General features: G+C 42.2%; 1 protein-coding gene across 1 annotated transcript in view; it reads right to left on the reverse strand.

Moving 5' to 3' along the window:
• The window catches only part of PATJ (PATJ crumbs cell polarity complex component), a 177,228-nt gene that overhangs the window by 25,227 nt on the left and 137,851 nt on the right, over positions 1 to 14,150 (reverse strand). Inside the window, exons 31-34 of the mRNA XM_066624595.1 lie at positions 12,686 to 12,757; positions 10,832 to 10,946; positions 9,385 to 9,521; positions 3,021 to 3,104 (exon numbers count right to left, since the gene is read on the reverse strand). Of these exons, the coding sequence (XP_066480692.1) occupies positions 3,021 to 3,104; positions 9,385 to 9,521; positions 10,832 to 10,946; positions 12,686 to 12,757 (408 nt within the window). The remainder of the gene's footprint in view (positions 1 to 3,020; positions 3,105 to 9,384; positions 9,522 to 10,831; positions 10,947 to 12,685; positions 12,758 to 14,150) is intronic.

Raw genomic sequence — 14,150 nt, forward strand, 5'->3', positions numbered from 1 at the left:
TCTGCGTGAGTTCCACGGCAAAACCTAACAATGAGAATTCTCTCACTTTTTACATTTTCCAGATTAATATGACCTATTATTGGATTTCATTTGAGAGTTTTAGAAAATCAAGGCTGGAGGAAACACAATATTCTCCAACACCCCACAATAAGGCAGGATTTGGGGCATGGGTTATGGCTCAATGGTAAAGCACAGACTATGCCTGCAGAAAGCCCCAGCTTCAATCGATGAGAAAGATCTCTACATGGGACTCCAAAGAGGTGCTGCTAGTCAGCATAGACAATGCTTTCCTCGATGGATCAATGGTCGGATAGGGCAGCTTCATATAGCCTATATATGAGAAACCAACACTTATAGCCCCACGCAGCTAAGCCAAAGTGATCAGAACCCACTTCCGGTCTTTGATAGTGAACCCAGAAGTGGATTGCGATCGCCTTTTTTTTTTTTTAAACAGTTTCTTGAGGCTTGAGGAGCCCTGTGGAGGTGTCTGTGGGGCTCCCCTCCCTCCCAGATACCAGCGCTGCTTGAGGAGGTAAGGAACGCCAGCAGAGGCACAATCTTGAGGACTGCGTCTCTGCCTTCCACTCCCTCCCTGTCTTAAAGGGGCATAGGCCAGTGCTTCCCCGATCGTAACCAATCAGTTTGAGAACCAGTGGTCTAAGACATGAAGACAAAGGAAGCTGCCTTATAACTGAGTCTGACCACTCATCTACTCTGAGTAGCCACTTTCTGTGTTTTAAAATGAGTATTTACCTGCGCTACCTACCTGGGACCTTCTGCATGCTAAATATTCAAAAAAAAAGTGATAACTTTATTTTGTGACCCAGTAAGATTTAGACAATTTCTTTAATCTGAGCTGCAAGAGAACCATTTTACTAGATTCCAATAGATGGCACACAAGACCATTACTCGAGTCTTCCATTAAATTGCTCTTAAAACTAAATGTCAAAATACTCCTATTTAACAAATGGAGCCAGTACACTAATTTCTAACTATCAGAAACCCATTTTGTCACAAGAAGGAAATCTGAAACGTATTTTATACCACAATTCCTGAAGGATTAATGGCTAACATTCATACTGAAGTCCTTTGAGGCATTTCTCAAATGTAAGGGGCCACCATTTAATTTGGTTGAGAACAAGTGGTATTTTTTTTCCAAAGAAATATCCACGTAGAATCAGATGAAGCAATTTTGGAGAACATTGCCCTGAAGATGCCTCACTTATGAGATATGTATTTTCTAAACATTTGTGAAAGCATCACCTACCAAAAGGCTTTGCCCTTGTTTCAATGCTGCTGCGCAACTGGTGAAACATATTATGTTTGGGGCACATGGGCAAATGAATGTAGGCTTCCTCTAAATCTGTGGATTCTATAAAGTGAAGGCTCCTGCTATGGGTCTTCAGATTTCAATCTGGAAACTCTTACACTGGTTTAGCAAGTGAGGTTTATTCAGGTTTCCAGTTCCTCTGTTGGATGCCAGTTCTTTGATGCCTCTGATGCAACTGTTCCTCTTGGAAACAGTGAAGAATATGCAGCAGATACCTGAATGCTCCTTTCACTGCTGAACCTTTTAAGTGCTGTGTATCTTTATTAGTTAGTCAGTAGATTATTGGATTGAAGATTTGACAGAAATCAGTCTTTGGGGCTACAGTTAAACTTTACAGGGTACCCCTTCCTGTTTGTTTTGAAGACCCACAAGTCAATGCATCAGCCATGTTATTTTTAGGATAAGCCATTGGAATGCACTGCCAGTTCAAACAAATTCTGAATATAAAAGGGCTTATGGGAAAAGGGGAGTGCACATGCAATCATGACATAATCTCCCCAACATACCATGGTAAAATTCTATGCTCATACAGTTTCTGGATACAGTACTTAACATTTGAAATTTGAAAGTACTTGAAATGTGGGTTCTGATTTCTCCCATAGTTGCCCTTAGATATCATAAGGCATGTTATTTTTCTTTTACTTTACAACTCTATCTCTCTCTGTGTCACTTGGCTCTAATAATGGGTTGCATCGCAACTGCTTTCATTTGCAGAAAAAAAATCATTTGAGATGGGAGGATGATCATCAATCAGCCTGCTAACCTCCGTCTCTGACTAGCTGCTCCCAAACCTCAGGAACAGATATTTGGGGACTGTTGGAGAAAGGGACAATTGACAGAAATCACACTTACTTACTTCCACAAGCAAACAAAAGAAGGCCTTTAGGGTACAACTTAAGGTAATTTAATGAGGCTTAAATGCAAGGCATTATTTTACTCTGGTTTCCTTAATTCAAACCCAAAGGCCATAAACTGCATGCACACAGAGCAAATAAACCCCAAAATATTTTTCCTGCAAGGTCTCATCAGCTGCTATGGCCATCACATTATTAATTGCGTTTTGTTAACGTACAGTTTTGTTTTTTTAAATAAAGGACAGGAATGCCAACTAAAAGAAGAAACATTGTGTGAAAGAGCTATATGAGAAATTCCCAGGTGGTTCTCAATGTTTTCCTAACCTCCTTACAAAGAAGCCATAATAGGTGCACTGGGAATGTGTGTTGACCTGACAGTGAGAGGTTTGCAGCTGCTTTGAGCCCACAGTGGTTTGACTCTTTTCTAAGCTGCTGCTATCAACACAGACCATTTTTCACTTGATTCTCTTTCATTTAGGAGCCCTATGAAACATATGCAAACCAAAGAATTGCTTATGCCAACACACCCTCAACCGATATTATATTTATGGAGAATTCAGAATCAGGGTAAGTTTATAGAAGATTTTCAATGTTTGGAAAATAGTTCTTTAGTACTCAGTTCAAGAGATGTACACAGATTGTTTACAAGAGTGACACAGTCACAGAACTAGTTAAAATAAAGATTAAAATCCACTTTCTATGAGATTATAATGGTAAATTAATGACTTCAGCCATACATTCATCTTAACTTCAACATAATGCATGGTTTTACTCTTAAGTCATATCAGTTTTGTATGGAATACAGAAATGCCAGAAGAATTAAAAATGAACCCTACCTCTAGAATCTGGTCACCAGCCCAAAGTCGGCCATCTCTTGCAGCTGCACCTTCTTCATAAACTTCATGGATAACAATAGCATCCTAGTGGAGCAATGCAATTCTGTATTAATGGTTATAAATTAAAAACACAATCTAAGTTTGCAGTTCAGAATGCAGGACTGAAATATTAAATTATCATATCCCATCATAAAAATTATAGCAATATACACTATCTCACTATAGCATTTCAAACTCTTCTGTTGCACTTAGTTGGTAAGATATAATAACGGTGATCCCTTAGGCCTGCGGTTTACAAACTCTGGGAGTTTGAAAGCTGCAGTAAGTGCTTGCAGGGAGGGGAGGGAGGCAGCGGGGACGGGGGAAGGCAGTGACGTGATTTCCAGGATAGTGTCACTAAGGGGGGCTGCAGGGACTGGGATGCACTCACCAGTCCCTGCAGCAGTGTCCTGGGGGTGCGGGGAGCCCTGTGCGAGCTTCTGCAGGGCTCCCCAACCTGCAGAAAGTGAAAGTGGAGCGATTGCGCTCCACTTCCACAGAAACCACTTCCACAAAATCCTGGGGATTGTGTCGCTGCCTTCACCCCTGCCCCACCCCTTAAGGGGGCATAGGCCAGGGCCCTCAGGCTGGGGCATCGCAATGCCCCAGTCTGAATACCACTGCCTTAGGTAGTTGCAGGATTATTCACTCTCTCTGCTCAGCCTCTGACTTCCTGGGGAACAAATTTTCCTCATCAATCATAACCATAGTTATGTTCTACACTCACACCAACATTAAATATAGTTAACTTTATTAAACTTAAAACCCTGGTTTCAAATCCTTGTTAAAGGGGAAAGCATGGTTAACATTAATTCTAACATCATGCTTAATCTTGGTTAGGACAGATGGAATGAAGTGACACTGGAGAAAGGAGAGAGCAGGCAACAGTGCGGCTTTATTGAAATCCCTTAACCATGGTTAGCAGATAAATAAAAGATTTATATATCTTCCTCTTTCTGTTGCTACAGTTTAGAATGACTACATATATTTTCCCTGTATCTGAGAGTAATCCTATGCAATAATTCAGATGTTAGCTAGTTATAAATGAACAGTAGGTCAGTTTGCATATTAATCCTGTTTAACTTTTATGAGTAGGGTATTAGAAAAGACTCTTTTAAAGCCTTCACAGAGATGTTCTGCATGAATCAGGAAACTAGTGCCTCATTGCAATTCAATCTCCAGAGAAATGAAATCCAGAAATTCATTCGTTTTATGACTGAGGTTGGGAAACAGGCAGTAGCAGCAGATGCTTTAGGGAAACTTTCAGAGATATACTTATTGTCAGGAATGGACATCTCTGACAGGAAATGAGGGGGAAAAAAGGACTTCAAACAGCATATTTGTTATCATTTCACCAGCAATACAATTTGGTTCGAAACAGAATGCCAAATGCCCCCGTGGAATGTTTCCTAGCTATTTGCTTTAATGACCAGCCATATAAAATTTGAGAGGGATTGCAAACACTCTAGAGGACAGGCTAACAAAATCAAAACCATATTAATAAAGTGAAGAGCAATGTAGGCAGCAAGAGAAATGAAATTCAGCAAAAAGAAAGGTACAGTGCTGCACCTAGGAAAATCAGAAACACACACACAAATATGAAGCCGGGGAAGACTGACATTTTATTGGTGATTCATTATAATCCTCGTATCATTTGAAATGCTGCTGACTACTCAGTCAACAACCTGAGCACTTCATTGCTATAGGTTGTGCCTCTTTCCTTGTCTTCTTCCTGAAAATTAATTAGTGCAGGGAGAGCTGTTAAGGTACACCTGACCTTAATTCCCTCTAGGATACTATAAGGACCTCATTCAGGCCAATTCCATGGTTACTGTGACTGCAAATGCTGAAGAATTGCCACTGTTTACAATCATGAGAAAAAAACGTACCCTGTGCCAGTGTAGACTAATACTGCCCCTGAAGAGAGCGGAGTGGAGCTAAGAAATGCAGCAGGAGTGGGGTTTGCCGATATGCTACCAGACATGCTGGAACTGTGGATCATGTCCATAGTTAGTGTGTCTGAATAGAATTTATGAGATTAATTGAACGATTAGGGCTGATGGAAAAAGGGGTTCTAGGCATCTATATTAAGAAGACCCTTTCTGAAGGGTTTCACCTAAAGCAACCCACCAACCCCACCTAGACTGCTACCTAGATTAAAATAGAAGTGTGGGGGGGGGGAGGGTTTCAAAGGGAAAAAAAAACTTTACGCATAGTTCATAAGCATACACATCTTTGTAGGCTGTACTGGTCCTAAACTTTACAACAGGGAATCCTAGAGCTATTCCCTTTCCACAAGTGTATGAAACCTCATGGCATAGTGAACTCCATGTGTCTGGTCAGAATTCTTGGAAAGTGGACTGTTTACGTGGAAGATGAGGAATGAGAGAGAGTGGAAGGAAACCATGTAGAGAGAGACATCCTCAAGGTTGAAAAAGGACAAAGTAAAAATCTGGAACTGCAACTCCAGAGGCCTCTTAGTCCTCTGGATAATACACTGTCCTCTGATGTCCTGTAGGTAGCATTATAACTACAGTCATACGCTGCGTAACGACAGGGATGTGGACCAGCATTCCTGTTGACAAGCAGGCCTTCGTGCAATGTGAAGCCTCTGGAGGCGAGAGGATGCTCTGCTCCCCTCGCCTCCAGAGGCTTTTCTGAGCTTCCAAGAGGCTGCATGCATCCACGCACTACCTCTCTGAGGCTCAGAATGCCAGAATCTCGTGAGAGATGTGACTTCCGGTTTCAAGGAGGAAACCAGAAATCATGCCTCTCACATGATTGGGGCATTTTGAGCCTCACAGAGGCAGCACATGAACGCATGCTGCCTCTAGAAGGCTCAGAAAAGCCTCCTGAGGCGAGGAAGCAGAGTTCCCCTCGCCTTTGTAGACTTGGAGGGAACGCCCAGGTGCAAACACATGGCAGCGGTCATCACATATGTGACCTGTCACTGGCCTGAAGGACGTTAAGGGGTGCACACCTGTATTTTCCAACAAGGGTCTAAAGTAGTGGTTCCCAAACTTTTTCAACTGGAGGCTCCCTTGACCTATTGGGCCATTGGCCACAGCTTCAATTAAGGCTATAATCCTATAAATTGTATCGGGTGGTAGGCTTTTTGCAAGGATTCCATAGCTCCCCTGGCTGGTTTCTGCGCTGCCCATGGAGCCACTTCTCTCAATTAGGGAACTATTGGCCTAAAGTGTTACTCTAAACTAAGGGTGTCAAACTTGTATCATACAGCAGGTTGAACAGCATTCAAGATGCCTGCTGAGGGCTGGAAGTGATGTCATTAGGAAGGAAGTGATGTCATTAGGAAGGAAGTGATGTCATTAAACAGGTCATGACCAGAAATAAGCACCTTTTTCTTATTTAGGAACATTAGTTGCAAATGACAGAAGAGAAAATATGCAAATCTTAATCATATTTCAAGATATGGGAGAGCCAGATTACACAGGCCAACACACATTTTGCTTCCTTAAACCTTATACCAATTCCTGGGTGTAATTGAGGTATTGATTCCAAAAATGGTATCCGTTTTGTCCTATCACATCTAGTTTTGGAGATATAGTATAGCCTCATTAGTGAATGGTTCAAGCAGCTTCCTCATAAGGCTTCCATGGTATAGGTTTCCATGGTGTAGGCTTCCTCATGAGGAAGCTGCTTGAACCATTCACTAATGAGGCTATACTATATCTCCAAAACTAGACGTGATAGGGCAAAACGGATGCCATTTTTGGAATTGGCACTCCAAATTCATATCAAACCACCATGAAGTTTGGGAAAAACTTTTCTGACCCTCAATTTTGTAGGCCTGTGTTATCATGTAGGCTGCCCTTTTAGTAGAGACAGCTGATCAGCTGAGATCCCAAGGGCTGAATAAAAAGCTTCCATGGGCCGCATCCAGCCCCTGGGCCTTATGTTTGACACCCCTGCTCTAAACAGCACTTCTCATCCCAATTATACCCTTCCCCCACATACTTTAATGTAGGGGGAGAAAGTTTTAATCGGCTTTCAACTGAAGCTTTTTTCTAACTTTAAATAATGCGAAGAGGATGCAACTAGAATCAGAATGGGCCCAAATGGGCAATGGGCAAATGGGCAAAAATGGGCCCAAGGGCCAAAGCCCATCATGATTTTGCTGGGCATGCAATGCCCTTCCTACTTTATCATTCAACAAGTAGGCCAAACACTCTCTTAAAGTAACTTGCTTAAGAATGATTTAGGTATATGACATAGGTGACCCCTTTAAACTCTGCATCTATGTACATGGAGAGAGAAAATCTTTATTTTTGGTCTCCCTATTCATTGTACAATAGTGTGTATCCAGCGACTGCTGGTTTTTGCTTTCCATCTTTAAGATGGTGAACCCATGAGGGACCATGAAACATTTTTTTTGTTTATTTTGCTACATAAATCATTTTGCGATTTTTGTTGCTGTAGAAAAGCAGGACATCTATATTTTTAACATCATCATCACTTCCCTATCCTTTCTCATACATCCCATCTGAAATACGGTTCTTTCTATAAGTTCCCAACTGCACCTCTAACTAAATATTGCAAATTCTTACCACAGATGGAGTGTCTTAAGTAAATATGTGAAGGCTGCCTAGTGAATTCTCAGAAAACAAAATCCCAGAGTCCTTTTTGTAGCTAAACTTAGTGTAAATAGGCACATATTATTTATTCAGGCCTTTAAAAAAAAAATTTGGAAGCTGTTTTCCTGTAATTCTGAGCTCTTAATTCTGACTGCCTCTGGAAAGGGCAGTCAGCAGGAAATCATGGAACTTGTTCAGTTTAAAAACATTTTTCTTGAAGTAGCACTGAATCGCTCAAGGCAAGGTGACTTGAAATGAGAAAGAAAGACATAAGAGGCAGACAACAATATCCCCAAGTCTTGTGAGCAAGAGTGTACATAAAAATGTCTTACTTTGCAATCCCATTGCTTTACAACCATTTGGCTACTGCAAATCCAATGAACTCAAATCAATGAACTCAAAAATGTGGCAGGTCACATGCACACATGCTTTCTGGAAAAGAAAGGTCACCACACAGCTGCAGAAGGCAAAAACAGGTGGGTCTCCAGAGTAGGGAATTCTAAAGAGGCCAGTTCAAGACCTCCCATGGCACCTGAGTGCTCTGCTTCGCCCCTGGTGTTCTGCTAGCCTCTGCTCCTCCCACTACCTGGACTTAACAAGGAAGAGGGGCATGGACTGGAAGAGGAAGCAAGAAGAAAGGTAAACTACAGTTGACTCTCAGTCTTCAGTGTTCTAGCCTACCACTTTCTCCTCCTCCATTTTTCTTCTTCAGCTCCATTCACCTTTTTCCAGTCCAGGAAGAGCAGCAGTGGAGGTGAATAAGCAGATAGATATGGACACTCCCTGTCAATCTACTGCCCGGCTTCCATGAGCCTCCCAATGCTTTATAAGATATTAAAAACGTCACTTCTAGTTTCACTGAGGAACCAGAAGTAGCTTTTTTTCACTGTTGAGCTCAGTCTGAGCCAGGTAGAGGCTGCAGATAGACATCTGCTGCCTCTGCTGGGCTCAGAGGACGCGAGGGGAGAAGAGTTCCCCTCATCTCTGAAGGAGGCATGTGGTGGTGGTGGTGGGCCCGATCTGCGGATAAGTGAATCTGTTGGTACAAGATCTACAGATATGGGGCGCCCCTGTATTAATCTGTTTATCAAACTTTGCTACCCCCGTATTCGGGCATTGGCATGCAAATCATTTCCAGCACACACACATCAATGCAAGTCTTTTTAGGTAGCAGTTCACACACTTTCAAGAATTCACATATACATTTACACCCATTCCACAAGCAGCTAACTTATTTATGTACAGGAGTAAACACCTCAGAACCAGATTACAGAAAAGAGCCAGAGCATGTTCTGAGGGCCAGGGAGACCTTCCCAATCCTCAGAAAGTCTTCTATGGCCTTCAGAGGGTCTAAAAATATCACTCCTGTTTTACTGGGAAAACCAGAAAGTGACAATTTTTGGTCTTCCAGAGGCATTCTGAGAGCCAGGGAGACTGCGCGTGGCCTCCCCAGTCCTCAGAACACCCTCCAGCTCCTATCATGTTTGGTCAAGCAGATCAGATGCTTGAAGGGGACCAAAGACCTGCCGCAAGCTGGTTAGAGCCTTGCTGCAGGCTACATGTTGCCTGCGGGCTGCAGTGTGGAGACCACTGATCCAGACAACTAAAATTTGCTAAGAGCAAGTGTTACAGAAAAAAACCAGGAAGTATGATGCTGTTTTTCTTTCTTTTTTCATCTTGAAGATGTCAAGCTTACAATATTACAGAAAACAAACCACCAAGCAACTTACAAGTGGGGTATCTTTCCCTCCTACAATACTGAGACCGAGCCCTGACCGCCCCTTGGATATTTCTATAATCATTTCTTGCCCAGGAACTATTGGGCATGTTGCTGGATCCAGTGGCACCAAAGGAGGTGGAAAACTATCTGCAAACAAAGGAAGAGGAAGCAATCAATACACAGGAATAAGCCAGTGAAAAGGTTATGTTTCACTTCTATCAGTGGTTTCTCCACTCACATGCAAGTGAAGCTACATGATCAGAGCAATGAGACTGTGGTCTCCCCACCATGCTGTCCAACAACCATTCTGTGAGGCAGAGGATGTATTTTGTATTTCAAACATCATTTGAGTGTATTTGCCCTCTTTTAATGACCCCCACAATTCCTTTTTCTTTAAAATTGTGAGCCCCCTACAAAATCATAAACTGCCTTGGGCCTCTCCCAAATGGGAAGAGAAAAACAAGATATAAATATTTTGCATACACACACTCATGAAAGTTACTTGTTGCTCCATCTAAATGTAACTAAATGGTACATTTACAATGGTAAATGTACCCTGATGGTACATTTGTGAGCTCTGTAAAAAAAGATTCCTTAGCACTACGTAGATAATAAGTACTGACAGTCATGTGGTAGTGACATTTTCTTCTAAGAGCAGTTTTGATTTAAATGGTGGCCAATAATATACAGTGGGCCTGCTGTATCCGTGGCTTCAGGACCCACAGATTTCACTAACTTGAGAGTTGGCCCCATATGGACTCTCCAGAGGTGACTGGAGCTGGGGTACTTCTGGAGTCTAGCCTCCAAAGAGATCTAGTTGCCTCCAGAGAGTGCTCTGAGGCCCATGTAAGCTGCGCGTGGCCTTTCCGGCTCCCTGAAGGTCTTTAATATCACTTCCGGTTTTCCCAAAAACTGGAAGTGACTTTCTAAGGGCTCCCTAAAGCCTCAGAAGGCATTTGGAGTGCAAGGGAGGCCATGTGCTGCCTCCCTGGATCTTGGAACACCCTCTGGAGGTGAAAGGAGCACAGCTCCCATTGCCTCCAAAGGAATAGAGAGCCCTGAGACCTGTAAGGGCCCACCTGTATGTATAAATTGGAGCTCCTACTGGAAACTGGCTCTGACTGGCAATCAGAGCTCTGTGAAGCCAGGGGAGCTTGTACAGGGGACTGTGAGCCTCCTGCATCCTGCTGGAGACCAGTGCAACCCCCCCCCCCCAGTGTAAAAGCCCCTGGGTCCCCACTGTGGTGTAATCACAGTGGTGCCATTAGGACACCCATTCCTGGGTTACTCCCCTTAAGGAGAATGGCCCATTTCCAGTTCCCCTTGTGGGTCACAACCCACTAGTTTGAGAACCACTGATCTAGATTTAAAAGTAAACTATTCCTATAATTGTCCTAAAAAAGGATAATGTGATGTAATGCTTGCAGGGTGTTTTTCAGATGGCAATAGATTCATACTTCGGCTGGTGAAGTCCGTCTCTGGAGAATATGATGATGTAGGTGCCAAAGAGATCTCATGTAAATTGATAGGGATTACTGTAGAAGACTTTGATTGCTTTAACTGATTACGAAACTGGGAGGAGAAAAGCAAAAAGAAAGGAAAGAAGTTAGTTGAAGTGTTAAGCCTTCTAAAACTCAAACGAACAGTTTAAACTGTAGTACAGAGATCTTTACAGGGATCAGGAGGTGTGTGCAAGAGAGAGATAGGATTTTACAACTTGAGAAGTAATGGCCTAAGCTTTGATGCTGTGATTTCAGAAATCCATTTAAAAGATGCCAGAGGAATTTTGTTTAGTGCAAGATTTAAAGAGCCTTATTAAATCCTCAAAGAGTCTTGTAACACTCCAAAGATGTTTATTTCAGCATAAACCTTTGTCAGCAACAGTCTGCAGTAACTCCCCAAAAGGAAATATGCCATATTACTGGAACCTCCAAGTCCTCAGCCACCACTTAAGGTTTCTCTCTTTCCTCCCCCCGCCATGCCCTCAAGGGGGAAGTAATAATGCTACACCAGTAAGACAACACATGAACTGTGAGCACTTAACTAAGAGTGCAATCTTAACCTTGAGTTAGGCCAGCACAAGTCTCCTGCGCTGGCTTATGAGTGTTGCGAGTGTGCAGTAAACCCGACTCAGGAGTCTGGTAGGCTGGCACAAGGACGCCTGCCAGCTTCCCGGCACTAGATCCACATCAGCAGGAAGTATGTTTGCATCAGCGGCAGGGTGCCAGTGTGGGGGTTTGAGGAGAGTAGAGAGAGGGCATTTGGGGGGCATTCTGGGGTGGGGAGAGGGCAGGCAACAGGAAGGCCAGGCCCAGGAGGAAGGGTGGTAACAGGATCCAGCATTTAGAACTGATCCTAACCCCCATCCTAGGTGGCCTGGCCTTATACCTTGCACTCTTTTGGTGGCGCAGATCTGAGCAGCCCCATAGGGGCAGCTACCCCATGACAGGGGATGAGGGGAATGAATTCTCTTTACTCTGAGTTGTCCTGCAACCCAGCCCTGCCCTGGATGCGGCACAAACCAGCTGGCCTGTCTGCTCCAGGGCATGTTAGGTTTGGGCTATAAATCAAGTGGATTATTTAAAACAAAAAGTACCCATAAAAATTCAACTCCTAACCTAATATATCCACTTTTACCAGATTGTTATTCAGGAAATCATTTTTCTTTTAGATACTCACAGGTATCTTTCCCTTCTCTCACTTTTCTCTGTCAGCTTCTGAGTTCTCCAACACCCAACCAAACCTATCTCTCATCACTTTGATGAATCATTCACATTTTTTTCCTTAACACCACCAACCCTAGTAGAGTTCTAATTCACAGTTGACCAATACACATGGCGGGTTTTGTATTCTTTCCTCCTCTGAACTTCATGTACAAATCAACAAACAGCAGAAATATCTGCTGTTGATATATTTCATCATACCATCCACTTCATCAGATGCATAAAAGTCATCTTCATGAGTCTGATGGACTCATGTGGACAGTGGACTGTCACTGATGAACAGTTATTATGAAAGAAACATATTGACCTTTAAGGTGCTACAAAAAAGACTTTGCTATTTTGCTGCAACAGACTAACATGGCCACAACTCTGGAAACTGTTAAATCCGGACAGAATGAGCTTTTTAAAAAAAAATGTCATGCTTATATTATGTCTGGCTGTTGTATGAGTTTCTTAAAAACATGACAATAACCAAACCCAAAAGGTAAACTCAAGTTTAAAACGTTCTGAGTTGAATGGGAACAAACAGGATGAGCTCTTTTAAAATAATTGCTTCAAATTTAAGACAAAAGAAATACAAATACACACATTTTCTGGAGGTTGCTCTGTCTTAACTTGCTGATGGTCCATCACTTGTTTGTCAGCTTTATTACCGACATCCTAAAAATAGTTCCAGAATTAAAGGGTTATTGTAAGGCACAGACCAGTGCAAATATATTAATGCAGAAATCCAACTGATTTCATTGCGGCCCCTACTTTTACTTTCCCTTCAAAAAAGTGACCCAAGACAAGGTAATGCACAAGTTAGCCTAGGTACAGACTATGTCATCTTCAGAGGAGTCTGAGTCCCCTGAAAAACTGCTTCTGAGGATTAGGGAACTCTTGTAGTGTCAATGGGATGGGGTCATGGATAGTTCCCCAAACAAGGCACAAGCAGACTTATAGACTGGTGGGAGGGGAGGAGCCATTTTGTGAGAAATCAACTAAAGCCCATTTCCATCTTTTAAGAATACAGCCAACTATTCTAACCAGCTGAATACTGTGCCTGTAAGAAAGCGGTCTCCAAAACTCTACATAATGTTCATGAAGTTGTCTAAATAGTGATTAGTGTGCCTGAAGTTGTGAGGATAAAATGGGTGGTGAGAAGCATAAATGTATATTTTCCTGAGAGACTTGGAGAGAAGGCGGGATGTAATGTTATTACATGCAAAGGACAGCTCTGAGGAATTTTTTTTTCAACAAGATCATGTTGCTCATTGCTTTAGAAACTCATAAAGGTTGGATGAGGTAGAAGTTAACACTGCTGTTTTTTGTAGCATATTTTAAGAGCTGAAATATGAAAATGTGCCATGAGGAAAACGTCCTTCAAATATTTATTTCTTATACATTGCCAGCTCTGTTCTGACATTATGTTGCATTATTACATTTTGGGAGACATCAGGTTACTGCAAAATATAAAACCCACTGTATGCTCACCAATATTTCACTTGTCACAGAAATATTGGAAAATAAGAATATGAAGTCCTTTAAAGCAGCAAGCCAACAAGTTCAGCTATTGCTTGAAGGTAGGACTGATTCAAGGACATAAATCCTGCAGCCAGAGTTGTTTTCAAGCTGAAAGAGCCTTCTGCTAAACAAAAATTTGATTATCTTCTATCTACGATGCAGCAACGCAAGAACACAGATCTTTAACGTACACCAAGCTGTCACTCAAGCCATTCTCTTGTCAGACCAAAACCTAAGATTAATTGCTTGGTAAGGAGATGAGGTGTGAAGCTGGGATTGGGAACCTTCCCATTTTTTTGTTTTTTAATGCAATGCATTAAAAGCCTGCTCTTCAAAAAACACAAAAATCTGTTTTCAGGTAACTTTTAATGTGTGTCTTTGTGAATACAGTATCACATATGTTATGAAGATAAGGCACTTTTGCATTGTTCTTTAGTTGCATGGGACCCAGTTACATAACTTGGCACTTCTGAAAGTGACTTCTTGCATAGAAAAACACCCAAGACCTGATAGTAGAGAGAAAAGAAAGTTTCTATAAATGGCTGCC

This window comes from Tiliqua scincoides, chromosome 4, assembly GCF_035046505.1.
Source record: "Tiliqua scincoides isolate rTilSci1 chromosome 4, rTilSci1.hap2, whole genome shotgun sequence".
In the NCBI taxonomy this organism is placed as follows: domain Eukaryota; kingdom Metazoa; phylum Chordata; class Lepidosauria; order Squamata; family Scincidae; genus Tiliqua; species Tiliqua scincoides.